The sequence below is a fragment of the Vulpes lagopus genome, chromosome 2 (genome assembly GCF_018345385.1).
Source record: "Vulpes lagopus strain Blue_001 chromosome 2, ASM1834538v1, whole genome shotgun sequence".
In the NCBI taxonomy this organism is placed as follows: Eukaryota; Metazoa; Chordata; class Mammalia; order Carnivora; family Canidae; genus Vulpes; species Vulpes lagopus.
In genome coordinates, this window is record NC_054825.1 from 79,689,186 (window position 1) to 79,707,316 (window position 18,131).

Sequence of the window (18,131 nt, forward strand, 5' to 3'; positions counted from 1 at the left end):
ACTCAAACTGTTGAAATACATGTTGTGTTGGTTCAAAACAGTTGTTTAAACTTCACCTGCCTTCTGGGTAAACTTTTAGAAATGTACTAATGGGGATCCCTGGGTGGCGCAGCGGTTTGGCGCCTGCCTTTGGCCCAGGGCGCGATCCTGGAGACCCGGGATCGAATCCCACGTTGGGCTCCCGATGCATGGAGCCTGCTTCTCCCTCTGCCTGTGTCTCTGCCTCTCTCTCTATCTCTCTGTGACTATCATAAATAAATAAAAATTTAAAAAAAAATTAGAAATGTACTAATGTCATTTTCTATCCATGGAAATGGGTGAAGTGTTGAATTGGAAGACCAGTAAGAAGGCACAGGAGGTTGAGACTAACTAGAATTACCTGAATTAGTGGCTTTTGGGGAGAGGAATAATGAAAGAGATTTATTAAAAAAAAAAAAAAAAACCCACATGTCAATCCCATTTTTGTTAGCTGAAAGCAAACAGTATAGGAGGACTATGAAGGTGAGTAGCTTGGACAGGAAAGTTAAATTTTAGAATTAATATCTTCATTCCATATAAAATGGAGATCATGTTACTCAGGGTCTTTGGTCAAATGATATGTGAACATACTCAACAGTTATAAAAAGTATGGATGTGGGCAGTAACTTAAAAGATGATTTCCACTTTGTTCTTGCAAGTAAAGATCTTGTACAAATTTGTTTATTATGAGCAACAAACAATACAATTACACTGGACTTAAATTAGCAGGCTGCCTCACAGCATTTTAAAATCACTAAGAACTTAATATTGCTGTTTGATGATTATCAAGTCCAGGATGTATGTGTTTTAAAATATCAAATTTCATATGAAACAAACCTTTCATTGTATCTCAATTTCCATCCAACACAAAAGCAGTAAATTGTAATGGCTTCTCCATTTTTCCAAGCACAAAATGAAGATAACAGTAAACAATGTTAAGGTAAAATTCCGAATTGAAAAGCCAGTATGTGTGAATAATCAATATTCAACCCCAGCATGGTCTTTGACTGTGTTTGTGCTGTTGATTTAGCATGCACTGAAGCAAAAAGCTGGAAAGAAGAGCTCCCATGGAAGAAAAGACTCTAGGAAGGAGGCTTGGCTTTAAACCAAAAGCCTGTGTGTCTTGTGAGTGAATTGCGTGGGCCCCTCATTACGTAAAATGGTATAGGTGAGAATGGATTTGCCGGATGGAGCTAGGGTAAGAGGATGTGGATTCTAGTCTCATCATGTTACTTATTCTCTGTCCCCCTACCCTGGTACTTCTCTCCAGTCTCGAAAGAAATGTGCCATGTTCTATTGTATGATTTTGCATCTCAATTTTGTCAATGTTGTTCCATAAGTCTTTAACAAATTTGGGTCTGCCTTGATGAATTTCTGTAGTGTGCAGGGGGTTCAATATCCGTTCAGGCCAAATAAATCTTACTTGATAGTTGGTCTTGAGGTTTAGGATTCGCACTTAGAACTAATGTTCCTAGAGGCTTTCGCATGTTTTTTAGTGTATCACTTTAACAGAAGCTTTTGACATTTTGTGTTGAGTATCACCATAGTTTTTTTTTTTTTTTTTTCCCTGCTCAGTAAAAGGGCTCCCGTGAGCAGCCTTATGATGCACCCTACCATGGTCCTCATGCAAAGTTCTTAGGACCTCTTCATCTTTTCTCTCTCCTACTATTGCCCCCTGCTTCAAGCCAGAAGACAAAAAATAAAATAAAAAATGCTAGAAGGTGGCAAAATCAAGGATGTGATACTGGGGGCGAAGGGCAGGCTGGCGATGTGACACATGGTCTAGACTGCTTGAGAAAGGCGAGTCATTCCTCGGGGTCGGTAGATAAGAGGGTGTTGGGGACGCGCGCACCTGGGTCGCGAGGGTGGGAGCTGCGCGGGGGCCGGGCGCGGGCTGCACCTGCCGAGGCGCGGCGGGGGCGGGGCCACGACGCGGAGGGGGTGACGCACGCGCACCGCGGCTCTCCCGGCCCGCTCGACCCCCGCCCAGGCCCGGCCGCCGAGGAGGCCTGCGTGGATGCCTGGCCTAGCCCTGGGGCCGGCGGGACCGCAGGTGCGCCCCGTGGAGAGGGGGGGAGGGGGGGCCTGTCGCCCTTGGCTGGAGGCTGGGGGAGGACAACGGGTGGGTGCGCGGTAGCAGGTGCGGTCATAAGTAAGGGGAAGGAATGGAGGATGGAAACGGGGGGCTCGGCGCAGGAGAAGGGTGCGGGCCGGGCCAGGGGGGCGCAAAGCCGTCCCCTCCGCAGCAGGCGGGGGTAGGAGAGGGCCGCGCGCTGGTCTCTGCCGCCCGCCTCCTGCGGCACCGCTGCAGGCGTCACTGTCTTAGCTCTTTGGGGGATGAGGTTTCCCGTCCAGGAATGACTTGGGAAAAGCCTTTCCCTTACAGAGAAGAACATGGAGGTTGTGATTCTCGCAGCTGGAAGGGAGAGAATGCACGCCCAGCCCGCTCCCTAGGAGGCTGGGCCGGAGGAGGGGGGTTTGCACAGCCTCTGCTGCAGCTGCGGCCTCACCCAGGTGGGGCAGCCCAGAGCACCTGGCCCCTTGCTCTGCAGGCCCCTGACCCCACAGAGCCAGCATGTGAGGCAGGTTGGGTCCCTAGGGCAGTCTTCTCCTTTCGCTCTCGCACGGCCCCTTCTTCAAGCTCTAACCTACAGAACCGTGACACAGTATTGCCAGCCTCATAGCGACGCTCTGGGGGCTCTGTGCCTGGCGTCGTGCAGACACTCAGAACCCTCCAACATGGGTGCTCTCCTCAGGCCCATTTTGCAGCCAGAGCCGGCACGTTTGCCCAGGACTGCCCAGCGGGTCCGTGGCCCAGCCAGTTGGCCCAGCCAGTTGGCCTGTCCTCCCTTCTCAGACTGCAGGGCAGGCCCGCGTGGCTGTACCCTCCTCCCCTGCAGGATCTCAGATGGGTTGCATGTTTGCTGAGCTCGTGCAAGGGAGCAGCTCTGTGCTTCTTGACCATTTGTGTCTTCCTGACTTCTTCTTAGGAACCTCTTTTCTCCCGGAGACAGACGGGGAAAACTTGAGATGTCATTCTCCCTCTCCCTCTCTCAAAACGGAAGCAAGTTCTTGTTGGTTTGCTTGCTTTACTAAGAGAGCGGAGGGCAGAGGGGTTGGGGGTAATGAGGCACTTCCAGGGAGTTGCAAGGAGAGAAGAAGGTGTGAGAGGAGCCATTCCTTCTGTCTGGTGCTGTGTGCACAGGGAACTGGCTATCGGGGGTTGTTCGCTTTCTTTAATATTATTCCAAAGCAGACGTTCTGTCTCCACTGGACACTTAGGGCAAATCCCTAAGGATTTTTCATCACAGACCCCAACAGGTGGTCCCTTCAGTGACTTACTTGCGTGGGAGCATCGCAGTTGCCAGTGGTGTCCAGTAGAAACATGTTTGGTCTTTCTTCTGCAGGTTTAAACATGGCCTCTGAGATGGTTTCTGTCGTGTTCTCTGGCCTAGTGTTTTGGCTGACGTTCGGATGGACTCCAGCATCTGCTTATAGCCCAAGGACCCCTGACCGGGTCTCAGAAACAGATATCCAGAGGCTGCTCCATGGGGTTATGGAGCAGTTGGGCATCGCCAGACCACGGGTAGAGTATCCAGCTCACCAGGCCATGAATCTTGTGGGCCCACAGAGCATCGAAGGTATTTACTATATTCCCCGTTTGAAGTTTCCAGTAGCACTTACAATCATTAATACATGCTAAAGAACCTTTACTTTCTCCCTCCGTTTCCCATTTCTTCTTATTCCACACTATATATAATGCATGCCTCCACCTAGGAATATAAGTATCTAGAGAATAGGGACCTTATCTGTCTAGCTCACAGCTGTAGCTCCATCACCTGGCACAAAGTCTCGTACATTAATATTTGAGTGAATAAAGGAGCACCTAGCATTATCCGTAGAGAAAGATTAGAGCCCAGAACCTGCTTCTTCTCCCATTCATCTTTAGGAAACTGTGTCCCCAGCTGGCTTCCTCTTTGAGTCATTGCCAACCAATACTTGTAAAAGATCCTTAAAATGCAGAGTCTATAGGATATGACTCGATTCTTAAGAATGATGTTGTATAAATGCAAAGGGAGCTGAAAGAGGTCATTTCACTGAGTTTATGTCAAAAAATTTTTGAGATAATTTTAATAATAGCAAATGTCAATTAAATTCTTTTAGTGTGGCAAGATGATTTCCTCCAGGATTTTTTTTTTTTTAAGTTTCTGGCAATGTTATTGTAATACTTTTATTAAAAAGCGGTGCTTTGTTGTTCGGTGATTTCTTTTTAGAGAGAATCTGAATCTAAGTCTTAAGAGTCGGTGACAAGCTAGTGCCTTATTTCCATGCCTTGCTTTATATCCTCTCTGATTTTGAGGATGTCTTTCTCCAGTGAGGGGGAGGCCTAAAGCAGTCGCATGGTTAGTTAACGTTAACTGCAGCAGAGCACTTCAGCTCTTTCCCCCTGTGAGTGGATCCTAAGGAAAAATGTGAATTCTTTCTGAGTTTTCTCAGAATACATAGCCAGGAAGTGGTATTCTGTATGAATCGATGACGCATAATTCTGCCTAAGTCTGGTGATTTCCTAAAAATACTGTCCTCCCTCCCCAGAGGCCTGTAAGTACCATGGATATTGTGACTATAGGATTCTCATTTCTGTCTTGTTACCCATAGTTTTAAGCCATTGAGTAAAACTAACTCTGTGGGATTATTGTGTTTAGGTTGGCATTTGATGTCTGTCAAATTAACAGATAATTTGAGTCAGCAAGCATGCAAGCCTAGAAGCAGGGGTTTGAAGCAGAGCAAATCATGCCACCCCTTTAGGAAAAATTTAAATCCTTCCCAGCACCTACCACCTGTCGCTCCTAGCACACTTTTCCATTTCAGACCAGCCTTTTCAAGACAGTAAATATCTGCCCTGGCAGCACAGTAAGTGCTTGGTTAGTCACTCAGCTGTTGTCATGGAGAAATCTCTCTGAGTTTCCATTAATACCTGAGGCCTGGTCATCTGGGTGGAAGAGAAACAGCAGCTCCCGGCATCCAAAGCTTATGTTTTTCCAGAGCCTCGTTTTCATTACTCAAGATCCAATTATTTAGCACTTACTCCATGCCAGCCCCTGTGCAGAGCCTGGAGCATCTATGTCCTAAAAGAATAGGCCTCTCTGTCAGAGGTTACCACAATGCACCGTGGTAAGTGTTTCGGGAGATGGACAGACAAGCTGCTGTCACGGAAGAAAAGAACAGGAGTAACTTATTCTGCTTGGGACTGGACAGGCGTAGCTATGAGGAAAGACTTCTTCAGAGAGCAATATTTGACTTGAGTCTTGAAGTCTGAGTCAGAATTTTTCAGGGAATATGGAGTGAAACAGCACAGAGGTTTGAAAGAGCAGGACAGTCAGGACGATTCAGAATGAAAAATTCTGTTTCAATTATTATTCTCTAGGACTATGTGAGGTCATGGCCACATGTTCACCTCCCGAAGTGTCTGTGTCAGGGTGAAGATTGGCTTGTGTTTTAGTTTTCTTACTCTGAGACAAATGATGGCAAATTTAGCACCTTACCGTAATGCCAGTTTATTACCCCATGGTTTCCTTTGGTCATGAGTCTGGTGTGGGTTTGCTGGGCCCTCTGCTCCGTGTCTCATCAGGATGAAATGGAGGTATTGGCTAGAACTTGGGGTCCTGGGATCTCTGGGTGGCGCAGTGGTTTGGTGCCTGCCTTTGGCCCAGGGCGCGACCCTGGAGACCCGGGATCAAATCCCACATCGGGCTCCCGGTGCATGGAGCCTGCTTCTCCCTCTGCCTGTGTCTCTGCCTCTCTCTTTCTCTCTGTGTGACTATCATAAATTAAAAAAAAAAAAAAAAAAAGAACTTGGGGTCCTCATTCAAACTCATTGAGGTTGTTGGCAGAGTTTGGTTTCTTGCTGCTATAGGACTGGGGTCCTCTCTTGCTGGCTACCAGCCAGGGTCCCTCTCTGCTCAAAGACGCTACCCTGGGTCCTAAGCCAGGTGGCCCTAGCACAGAGGGGCAGCTTGCAGTCTTCAGCACCAGAGGCGGAATATCCCTGTGGTCTCCTGATTGTAATGATGGGAGTGGCCATCCCATCACCTTTGTCGTTTAACAAGGGAGTGATATCTCACAGGTCTCACCCACATTCAGAAGCAGAGGATTATGCAGGACAAGGACACCAGGGGCCTCCTGGGGGATCATTTTAGGATTCTGCCTATTACAGCTTGGATGAAAGCTAATAGAAAATAGTCCAGAGACTTGGGGGGCGAGGGGGGATAGAAACAAAAGAAACAAAATAAGAAGCCTGGGTTTTACTTTGTTTTTTCCCCCAGTTGTGGACCTTGGCCCTTAATTTGTTACGTGATCTAGTATTTATTGAAGATAGCATTCATCCAACTCATCCATTTGTTTGCATCGTCTCTGCTCATTTACTTGTGTTAATTCCCAGGCTTCTGACAGATGTGTGGTAACTTTTGTATCCCTTCCAACATTTATTGTAGAATTTTGTTATGAAGGATCAAAAATTTTTTTAATATTTTGTTTATTCATGAGAGACACACAGAGAGAGAGAGAGGCAGAGACATAAGCAGAGAGAGAAGCAGGCTCCCTGCAGGGAGCCCGATGCAGGACTCGATCCCAGGACCCCAGGGTCACAACCTGAGCCAAAGGCAGACACTCAGCCACTGAGCCACCCAGGTACCCCTAAAGGATCAAATTAGAAAGTGTTGTTTTTTTTCTGATTTTTTATAGAAAGAATAGACACAATATGTGTATTCTAGTGTGAATTTTAACACACGTTTCACATAGACTATTGGCAAAGATGCTTGAATTTCGATCCATCATTTATTAGTGATGTGACATTGAGCGAATTACCCAACTCCTCTAAGCTTCTGTTTAGCTTGGGGATGGGATTTGAATTTACTGTTTACGTTTGAATTTATTACTTGTGAGAAGGTAATATTCTCATTCAGAAGAAAAGGTGTTCACCTGTGTAATTGCAGTCCTGCGAAATCCTTTCTGAATGCATCATCACCAGACTTTAGATGACTATGACTGGACTTGCAGGAGGGGCTGATTATTGTCTAATAAATGACAAATCGGGGACGATGTTCCTGTACTTTGCCTACTCTGATTGATTAATCTTCTGGTCCTCAGATTCATCTCATTACTGAAGATACATATTAGCTCTTGAACATAGGCTTATAAACTAGCCTTTTAGTATAGAATACAGGGTCAGCGTAAATTACCGTGGGGTCCCCGTGTTCGTACATCCTGTTACAAAAACTCTCCCTCCTTTGACCTCGTACCACTTGTAGTTACTGTACCGTTGTTTTGCTGCCTCTCCCGGCATCTGTTCACTATGTACCGATTGTGCTTCCTCGCCTTCCATTCTCCCCCAGTCCACAGCAGTCTCCCATTCCTACCACTTATTTGTCAGGTCAACAAGTATCTCTTAGATGCCAGGCACTGTTTTAGGCACTGGGGAAAGAAGTGTGAACTTCCCAGATAGGTAGGACAGGAGCGATACAGTTCCTAAATTAACACATAAACTATATAGTAAGTCAGGTGGTTATATGTGCTATAAAGCTAGAAAGCAGAGGAGGGGGATGGTGGAAACAGCTTCAAATAGGGGCAGGAGCTCCTTCCCAGGGAGATAAGCAAAGCTTTGAGAGTTGGAGGGTGAGCTGGGTGGTGTGTAGAGGAAGACATCCAGGGAGAAAGCTGCTCGTACACAAGCTGGATGGGAGCAAGGAGGCCCATATGGCAACAGCCCAAGACTCAGGAGCATGGTAGTAGGCGTGACGCTGGGAAGAAGGGGAGGCAGAGGCTGGATACATGGGAGCAGAGCTCACAGGGTTTTGGCTTGTCCTCTGAGCATGTATCCTTGGAAATGATCACTCAAGCTGCTGTATTGAAAATCCTCCCAAGGGAGGGAGGACACATCACTTAGGATGCTTCGATAATGAGCCAAGGGAGCCAGGAGAGAGACGGACAAGCATGACAGGTAGAGGGGTGGGGAGATGTAGTTGGGTCGTGGGTATGCTTTGAAATGAACAGGACTTGCTAGGGAGTTGGAGGCAGGACCTTCAAGAACGAGGAGTCGGGGGTGACATCAGGATTTGGGCCTGAGGAACTGGAAGGGGAGCAAACTGAGCCTCTCCAGGGAGAGAGTTCAAGTTGAGCCTTCCGCTGGCCAACTCCGAGATGCCTTTCACAGTTCCTGTCAGGGCCAGCCACTCTTGCCAAATTCACCTACATTCCACCTTCATCCTATTCAGCCTCGGCAGCATTCCGCACACTTGACCTTTCCTAAAACCCTTGTCTTTCTTGATGTTTATGCCACGATGGCGCCCTGTTGGCTTTCCTCCTCTCCCTTTGCCCATGAACAGTTTTCTTCCCCAGATTCCTTGGTGATTTTCTCCTGCTGCCCTCGTGCAGCACGTTCAGTTCCCCAGAGCTCAGTGCCTGGCCTACTGCTTTTATTCTTCAGCTCGCTCGCTCAGCCACTGAGCCACCCGGGCGTCCCTTATTTCTTCTTCTCTGACTCCAAATGCTATTTCTTTGCTGATGATGCTGACATTTATATTTTCAGCCCCATCTTGTTTCTCGTACATCTAAAGGCTTCTGCGACTTGCCAAAGTACCATCTGTCAATCCTGATACCTCTACCACGCCCTTCCTCAGCTTGCTTATGTCAGTCTTTCCTGTCTAAATGAACGGTGCCACCACAGAGCCATACATGTGGGTGAAAAACCTGGGATAGTCCTCACTTTTCTCCATTACGTGTCAGACTCAGTTATCAGCAGTTTGTTTCCTTTCTGTTTCTATAATGCGTCTGCCTTTGCCTGTCCTCTCTTCTCTCTGGCTCGACTCCAAACAGCCTGGCTCAGGATGCCGTTGTGCCTGGCACAGATCTATGCAATTGTCTGTTGAGAAACCACATTCCTCCACTTTTTGTTTCTTTCAAATTGTCCGAAAGGCAGAGTTAAACTTTGAAAGTATCGGTTTAAATCCTGTGAGCATCGCTCTCTGTGGTGAAAATTCAATCCATCCGTGGCTTTCCACTGCACCTAGATCAAAAATAGCACCTCTGGGGGCAGACCAAGTGGCTCAGCAGTTTAGCGCCGCCTTCAGCCCAGGGCCTGATCCTGGAGACCCGGGATCGAGTCCCACGTTGGGCTCCCTGCATGGAGCCTGCTTCTCCCTCTGCCTGTGTCTCTGCCTCTCTCTCTCTCTCTTTCTCTCTCTCTCTCTCTGCATCTCTCATGAATTAAAAAAAAAAAAATAGCACCTCTTGCCGCAGCCTGCCAGGGCCCTGCTTGCACACTCTCCTCCTGGCCTTGCTGTCCCACCCACTCCCAGCCCGCCTCCCTTCAGTCCCTGGTCACACCGGTGGGGCGAGGTTCACACTCCAGTTTCATACCACTGGCCCTTTCTGCTCTGCTTAGCAGACCTCTTTCTGCGGTCTCCACTCTAAGTTGCCTACTCAGGAACGGCTGCCCAGACTGCTCTGAGCAGCCCCCCTTCCCTGTCACCATGTCCTGGTGTTTTCTTAACCACCGTAGCATCCTTTGCGATTTGTCATTAGGGTTTGTTTCCTTGCTCATCGTCTGTGTCCCCACCAACATGTCAGCTCCACGAGACTGTTTTAGTTACCACTTCCCACCCAGACACACAGTAGGCACATGGCAAACATTTGCAGAATGAATGTACATGTATCGGGGGAAAATAAATACATCCCGCAGCAACAGGTAAGTGTTTGCCATCTGGATCTGTTGAGGCTTTTCTCCTTTCAGTTCGAGGCAGGTATTTCATTTCTATTCTGTGTTTTAAAAAAATCTGCCCAGAGCTCGGTGATTTCTGCTGAGCAAAAAGTCTGTTTACTTTGATGGTGACCGATGAACACAGCACAGGCCTGGGGCCCATTCAGAGGCAGGCAGGACCTCTTGCAGGTCCCCGGCTCACCCAGCGACATGTGCCGTGTGCCGGAGGAGTCCTAAAATTTGGTGTCCGGCCTCCTGGTTCAGTGCTGATTGTTAAGTGGTCCCTGGGGAGGAAGCATTTGCCAAAAACATCCAAGGGCAGTGGCCATTATTCTTAATTTGTCCGTAGGCACCTGAGACATGGTAGGGAGCAGCTTTCAGACACATGCGTCCTCAGCCAGAGCCAGACGGACACACAAAGACAAGCAGGGGCCAACTTGTTTTTAATAGAGAAGAGAACACGGGGGCTGAGTCTCGACCACAGTGTTCACAAGCTGTGTGCCACCATGGCAACTTCTCGAGCCTTTGTTTTGTCCCCCGTAGAGGGGGCCTGGAGCCCACCTGCCCACCGCAGCCCACAGCGCCATCAGGAGGCCACCCCCATCGCAGTGGGTCACTGTGCACATTCCCAGCCTCCTACGGCCTGCCCCCTTGTCACCCGGATGACTCATCAGGTGGCTGCGGTGCTGCCCCCATCCTCCCCACCCCTGCCAGCCCAGAGGTGCTCGTGCTTCCTGGGCCCTCCTGGAATGGCTGCTGCTGTTCTCTTGTCCCCAGAATGCGTAATGCCAGCAGCTAGCCAAGGTGATCAGAAAGCCAGGGCCAGGGCCAGGGACTCTTGGGTGTCAGGATGGTTCTGCTGCTGACCCTGGTGCTGGCCTTGGATGAATGCAGCCCGCACACGTGCCTTAGTTTCCAGAATGCTGACCCCCTCCAGTAAGGAGATCTGACCGCCACCTGTTTATTTTTCCCACAACTCTAGGCCACCGAATGCTGAGCTCTGTGATAATGCCAGACAACAAACCACTAGATACAAATTTTTTTTTTAAGATTTTATTTATTCATGAGAGACACACAGAGAGAGGCAGAGACATAGAGGGAAGAGAAGTAGGCCTGCTGTTTTTATTCTTGGTTTTTTCACCTCAAAATAAAGAGAACCCAGGGTGTTTTCCTACTAAGTATGTAGTGCAGACAGTCCTTTGTTAGGTACAACCTGTGTGAAGGGCAGGTCCCTGAGCAGCCCTGCCAGCCCTTGGCCTCTGTCACGGGCGGCAGTGCCTCTGACTTGCCACAGCGGGGCAGCACTTGTTTCTTTTCTTTTCTTTTTTTTTCTAATAATAAATTAATTTTTTATTGGTGTTCAGTTTACCAACATACAGAATAACACCTAGTGCTCATCCCGTCAAATGCCCCCTCAGTGCCCGTCACCCACTCACCCCCACCCCCCGCCCTCCTCCCTTCCACCACCCCTAGTTCGTTTCCCAGAGTTAGGAGTCTTTATGTTCTGTCTCCCTTCCTGATATTTCCTACCCATTTCTTCTCCCTTCCCTTCTATTCCCTTTCACTATTATTTATATTCCCCAAATGAATGAGAACATACAATGTTTGTCCTTCTCCGATTGACTTACTTCGCTCAGCATAATACCCTCCAGTTCCATCCACGTCGAAGCAAATGGTGGGTATTTGTCGTTCCTAATGGCTGAGGAATATCCCATTGTATACATAAACCACATCTTCTTTATCCATCATCTTTCAGTGGGCACCGAGGCTCCTTCCACAGTTTGGCTATTGTGGACATTGCTGCTAGAAACATCGGGGTGCAGGTGTCCGGGCGTTTCACTGCATCTGAATCTTTGGGGTAAATCCCCAGCAGTGCAATTGCTGGGTCGTAGGGCAGGTCTATTTTTAACTCTTTGAGGAACCTCCACACAGTTTTCCAGAGTGGCTGCACCAGTTCACATTCCCACCAACAGTGCAGGAGGGTTCCCCTTTCTCCACATCCTCCCCAACATTTGTGGTTTCCTGCCTTGTTAATTTTCCCCGTTCTCACTGGTGTGAGGTGGGATCTCATTGTGGTTTTGATTTGTATTTCCCTGATGGCAAGTGATGCAGAGCATTTTCTCATGTGCATGTTGGCCATGTCCATGTCTTCCTCTGTGAGATTTCTCTTCATGTCTTTTGCCCATGTCATGATTGGATTGTTTGTTTCTTTGGTGTTGAGTTTAATAAGTTCTTTATAGATTTTGGAAACTAGCCCTTTATCTGATAGGTCATTTGCAAATCTCTTCTCCCATTCTGTAGGTTGTCTTTGAGTTTTGTTGACTGTATCCTTTGCTGTGCAAAAGCTTCTTATCTTGATGAAGTCCCAATAGTTCATTTTTGCTTTTGTTTCTTTTGCCTTCGTGGATGTATCTCGCAAGAAGTTACTGTGGCTGAGTTCAAGCACTTGTTTCTCATTTGAAGGTTGCAGTTGGAAGAATGGGGCCAACTCTTGACCCTAGCATCCCAAAGACAGCCCTTCTAGGATCCCCTTGTCCTGGGGGAGCCAGTGAGGACAATGGGTTGGATCTTTGAGGAGACCCCTCATCCTTGGGAGGCCTCGAAAGCAGAGGTCCATGTCCTTTGGGGTTCCATTCAGCCCACCCTCTACTCAAATCCTTAAAAATGTCCCTGGGTGATTTCCAGTTTCCCATCTTGCTCAATTGCGCAGATAGTGATAAAGAAATTCAGAAGGGGGGGGGGGGGAACATGGAGGCAGGATAGGAAGATGAGAATAATGGGTTCTTTTTCTGTTCTGTTCACATCACCCTGGGGTGTCTAGGGGCAGGTGTGCAGGAGGCACGTAGCTGAGTATGACACGGGAGAGATGCTGCGGCAAAGGGAGAGATTTCACAGTTGTCCCGGTCATGGTGGCTGGTGCTGTAAGAGTGGGGGAGGTCACCCCAGGCGAGTGTCAGGGAGGAAGAGCGGAGTGGCTAAGAAGAGGCCTAGAAGAGCATGCGTGGGTGCCAGGTAGTAGGACCTGGAAGGGAAACAACAATTGGCCAGAAAGCACTAGAATGATGACATGCGTAGAAAACAAGGAAAAATTGTTTCAAGAATGAGCTGTGGTCCAGGTGCCTGGGGGGCTCAGGGGTTGAGCATCTGCCTTCGGCCCAGGTCATGACCCCAGGGTCCCAGAATCGAGTCCCATGTCAGGCTCCTGCAGGGAGCCTGCTTCTCCCTCTGCCTGTGTCTCTGCCTTTCTCTGTGTGTTTCTCATGAATAAATAAATATAATCTTAAAAAAATAAAATATCAGATAACTGTAACTCTTTATAAAGTGTATTAGAAACTTTCCTACCGTGTTTCCCCTTTTTCCTACCGTGTTTCCCCTTGACTGTCACAGGACCGTCACACAACACTTCTGACCCCAAACGTGGGGGGTGTTTCCTACACCAGGCAACTGTGTTGCACAGGCTGGTTGACTGGACATTCTGCAGTGTGACTCCACTGTGACACTAGTTCCCTGGATGTGGTGACACTCCCCCGGGTGAGGGCTCAGACCCACAGGACGCCCATAGGAGCCAATCCCAATCCAGCTTGTCACCTGACCGCCTGGTGATAAATCTGACTTTCCCAGCACCCCCAGTTTGTGAAAGGATACGACAGGGAGAGAGACCCAGGGTCAGGTCTGGGTAGGTCCCCAGTGCAGGGGCTTCTGTGTCCATGGGGTTGGGGTGTATCGCCCTCCCAGAGTGGACCTCTTCAACCTGCAGGCTCCTGAACCCTGTCTTCTTGGGATTTTATGGAGGCTTCCTTACATAGGATCAGTCATTGACTCTATTTTCAGCCCTTACCCCTCTCGAGAGAATGGAGGTGGAGTTGAAAATCCCAAGCTTCTAATCAAGGCTTCATCTTTCCAGTGTCCGGCCCTCCTCTAGGAGCCACCCAGGAACACACGCAGAGTCACTTCATTGGAACAAAATACATCCCTGTCACCCAGGAAATTACAAGGGTTTCCAGAGCCCTGGGTCAGAAACCAGAATCAAAGACCAAATACAAGAGCAAAAGGTGGTCCTCATACTCTCATCACTCAGGAAATTACAAGGTTTCTCAGGAGCTGTCTGCCAGGAACTGGGGCAAAGACCGATATATATTTTCTATCATAAATGTATACTCTATAGTTACTTACTAAATATATTACAGCATTTCTGTATTTACATTAGAAAATCCCTATATAACTTGCAAAATATAATTCAAGATGAAGAGTGTCATCTTTGCCTTCTGTACTCTCTTTCAAATAAATAAATTCTTAAAAAATATAGAATAAATATTGAGGTGCCTGGATGGCTCAGTCAGGCATCTGCCGTCAGCTCAGGTCATGACCTCAGGGTCTTGGGATTGAGTCCCGCATCATGCTCCCTGCCCAGCAGGAAGCCTGCTTCTCCATCCCCTGGCCTCTCCCCTGTGCATGCTTTCTCTCTCTCTCTCTCTCCCTCTATCTCTCTATCTCTCAAATAAATAAAATCTTTAAAACCATACATCTAGATATATAAAATAAATTTTTCAGTGAGGCATTCTCCAAAAGCAAAAAGAGAGAATAATGTGCTGCTGTTGGGGAATGTTGTATGTGCGTTTTAAGTTACTTTGCAGCGGTGCAGGACCAAGCATCAGTATGCTCTCACCGCATGCCCGGAGTGAGAAGGGACGTGGATCACCAGCACAGTCACAGTTTGTGGTAGGTAGGCTTAGTGGTCACACACAGTGCTTACTGCGTTTTAGCTGATAGGTGGAAACAGTCGTCATCCCTGGCCAGGATTGTTCTCGTGTTACATGACTTGTGAGTTGCGTCAACATCTTCGGCTCATCCCTTCAGTAAAGTGTGACCGTCTCGCAATGGCAGCGTGGCACACAAGACAAGGTCGGGTTGACTGTGCGACGACTGCTGATTGCTGTGCGGGGTCCAAGTCCAGGACACAGGCTGTGGAGTGCTCACTTCCAGACAGGTTGGAACCCACTTGAATCTGAGAATCTGAGCCTCCACATGTTTTCATGGAACTCTGTGGAGTTCAGATGTGCTTATTAGTTAGGGTTTTCCAGGGAATCAGAACAGATGATGTGTGTGCATGTGTGTGTGTAGGATTTATAAATAAATCATCAGTTATACATAGGGGTGTGTCTGTGTATAGAGGGATTGGTCTGAAGGTGTTGGCCTCTGCAGTTAGGGGTTGAAAGGTCTGAAGTCTGCAGAGTAGACCTGCACCCTGGAGACCTCTCACCCAGGGAAGAGTCAGTGTTGTGACCTTGAGTCTGGAGGCATCTGAAGGCAGAGCCCTTTCCTCTTCAGGGAACCTCGGTGTCTGAAGGCCTCCGACTGTTCGACGTTCTAAGACCACTATGTAACTTGTAAAAATATGATTCCACATTATGGAAGACGGTCTGCTCTACTCAGCCTAATGATTTTGTTGTCAACTGCATCCAAGAAAGGCCTTCCACACAACCTCCATCTCGCATCCATCCTGGCGTTTGACCACACAGCTGGGCACAATAGTCCAGCCAAGCTGACGCGCTAAGGATGAGTCTCTCCAGTGCAGCAGGTGACACAGTGATGCGGTCGCATCAACACGATTGCATCAAGCTGCTATTTCCTGAGGAAGATGGTTGTTACCCACATAAAATCAGTGCTGTGCTTTAGGGTCCCCCTGTCAGATCCTGGATCTCGGGTTACTTGCTTGTACAGTCTTGTGCTTACTTACGCCTCACAGCCACTTGCTTGAGACGGGCAAGGAGGACACATATTCCTGCTACACGCTAGAGACATAGAGAGAGAATCTGTGAGAAGTGTCTTAACTAGGGATGCAGTTATTATTTGCATGTGGATTTACAGCCCGAGTGTGACCCTGCTGTTCCGTTGTGTCCCGCACAGCGTGCAGCTTCCCAGGCTGCTTGATTAAGGCTATTGATGGGGGTGCCTGGGTGGCTCAAGGAGTGAAGCGTCTGCCTTTGGTTCAGGCCATGATCCCAGGGTCCTAGGACTGAGCCCTGCCCAGGAGAGACTCTGCTTCCCCACCCTAGCCCATACTCTCTCTTGTTCTTGCTCTCAAATAAATAAATAAAATCTTCAAACAAACAAACAGGTATAGATGTGGACAGCGTTAATGTCAGAGCAGATGGTGAAAGAAGTTCACCTTAAAGGACGATTCTTTCTTGCCCCTGGGCTCATCGTTGATCTTCCTTGGAATGGGCTGCTTATGGGCTCACCGAGGAGGTGCTGCTTGCCCCCTCCGTGGACCGTAGGCCCTGCGGGAGCAGACATGACGTGGGCCTGCATCACGTATGTGCGGGGCCTGGACAGCGCTGGCACGTGCCGGGGCCCCCTGGGCGTTCGTTAAAATCTCGTTGCTCTAGTTGCTGCCTTGAGACAGCGTTAACCCATAGACTCCAGCACTTGAAACTCATGTCACTTCGGCCGGAGCTTCCTGTTATACAGCTGCCGGCGCACTTGGAGCCGCCCTGGCAGTCCCGAGTCCCCCGCTTTCTGGCACCTGCTCCCGCGGGACCCCAGCGCCTGGCAGAATGTCTTCGGCGCTTCTCACGGTCCCCCGGCCCGCGGCACATAGGATTAGGGGCACAGTGGGACATAACAGACCGGGGGGCCGCTGGGGGCCGGTGCCCATGTGCCCCCCTGGTCCTTGTCCCCTCGGGGGGGCGGGGGGCCCTCGGCTTGCCTGGCGCCCCAGCCCCCAGGGAGTTCGGGGAAGACGGCCTTCGCCGTGCGGCTCCACTGGGCCCGGGGTGGGGGGTCCCCTCCTGCTCAGCTCCCAGCGGCCTGGGCCTCCTTGCCTGGACGTGAGCCGGCCCGTGCGCTTCGCGGCCCTGGACCATGGCTGCTGGCAGGAGGCGTCCTGCGAGCCGCGGCCTGGCTGGAGCTGAGGAGGTCCAGCCGGGACCTTGGTCCCCATCATGGGACAGCCTTGCGGGAGCGGGTGAGCCCACGAGGAGCGGGCCCGGCCCCGGGGAGCCCTGAGGGAGCTCTGGCCCGGGGCCGTGTGCGATCCTGCGGTGTCACCGAGGGGCCACAGGGATGCCTGGCGGGTGGCTCCACGGTGCGGGGCGCGGGGCTGCAGAGGCACCAGGCCTAGGAGGGGCTCGGGCGGCCGGTAGCGCCACGCAGGCCCCCAGATTCCTCGAGGTTTGTTCTCCCAGTGCGCACCCATACACGAGCGACACGGGCCATGTCACGTCGTCTTGGGGCAGTCGAGGCAAATACTGCAGGAAAAAGGGTGTCGGACAGGGAACGGGCACATGGCCCCAGGCGTCGCTGTCGTAGTAGTGGTGCCTTCATTGTCCGCGTATCCCCCCAAGGGCACTGGCTTCCAGGGTGAGGACAGGGTGAGGGCATCCTGCCGTCTCCGTCCCTGACATCCCTCCACTAAGCTGGGTCTGGGAAACCTGCCACCAGAAGCTGCTTACCACTGGATGCACGGGCTTCCCTTTGCTCCCGGGAAGCGTCTGCCCCTCGGGGTTCACCTGCGGAGCCAGAGCAGGCAAGGCAGCAAGGACGGACAGTGCTTCCCGAGAGCACCGCCAAAGCACACTATCTGCATGCAGCACGCTCCGCTGCATCTCTCATCGCTGTGGCCGTCCACATGTTGTCTTTTGCCATCAAATAGGTCATACAAGCATCTCTATAGTCAGGAAGACAGTTTAGTCAGCTGCTGAGCCAAGAGTGAAGTGCCCGTAGAGGCGTCAGCGATGTCTATGCCAGGAAGATGTGTGGGTGAACCGGAAGTCGCACCCTCCGTGGCTGGGGTCAGGTTGTCCACATGTTGGTATGTGCGGGAGGCAGTGGCCAATGCTCCCTCTGAACCACACACGTCGTATCAAAATGTCATCTTATCCATTTCCAGTTTGGTTTACCCAATAAGGAATTATTGAGCACTTACCACCTGCCAGGAATTGTTGCCTACATGCATTTTTATCTAATTGTTTAAAGATTTTATTTATTTATTCATGAGAGACACACACAGAGAGAGGCAGAGACACAGGCAGAGGGAGAAGCAGGCTCCATGCAGGGAGCCCGACGTGGGACTTTATCCCAGGACCCTGAGCCAAAGGCAGACACTCAACCGCTGAGCCCCCCAGGTGCCCCCCTCCATACATTTTTTAAAACCAATAAGCACACCATCTGATTTATTATGTAGGATTTTCATAAAATAGACAGAGTCAGGCATTATCTTCTTCTAACCTGGCAGTCACAGTTCAACTCTGAGTGGCATCATTGAGTAGTTTTACAGCTAACGTGGAGCAGAGCTGGGTTGGGCCATGTCTTGCCTTCTCCGTCCCCTGGCTTCATTTCCTGTTGGTGTTTCGGTCTA

At 49.7% G+C, this 18,131-nt stretch overlaps 1 protein-coding gene across 2 annotated transcripts in view; it reads left to right on the forward strand.

Moving 5' to 3' along the window:
* Window positions 1–1,925: 1,925 nt before the first annotated feature.
* LOC121484964 (neuroendocrine protein 7B2) overlaps window positions 1,926–18,131 on the forward strand; it is a 54,403-nt gene continuing 38,197 nt past the window's right edge. For both annotated transcript variants that reach the window (XM_041744855.1, XM_041744856.1), the window contains exons 1-2: window positions 1,926–2,071; window positions 3,426–3,659. In XM_041744855.1, coding sequence (XP_041600789.1) covers window positions 3,434–3,659 — 226 coding nt within the window. In that variant the 5' untranslated portion in view covers window positions 1,926–2,071; window positions 3,426–3,433. The remainder of the gene's footprint in view (window positions 2,072–3,425; window positions 3,660–18,131) is intronic.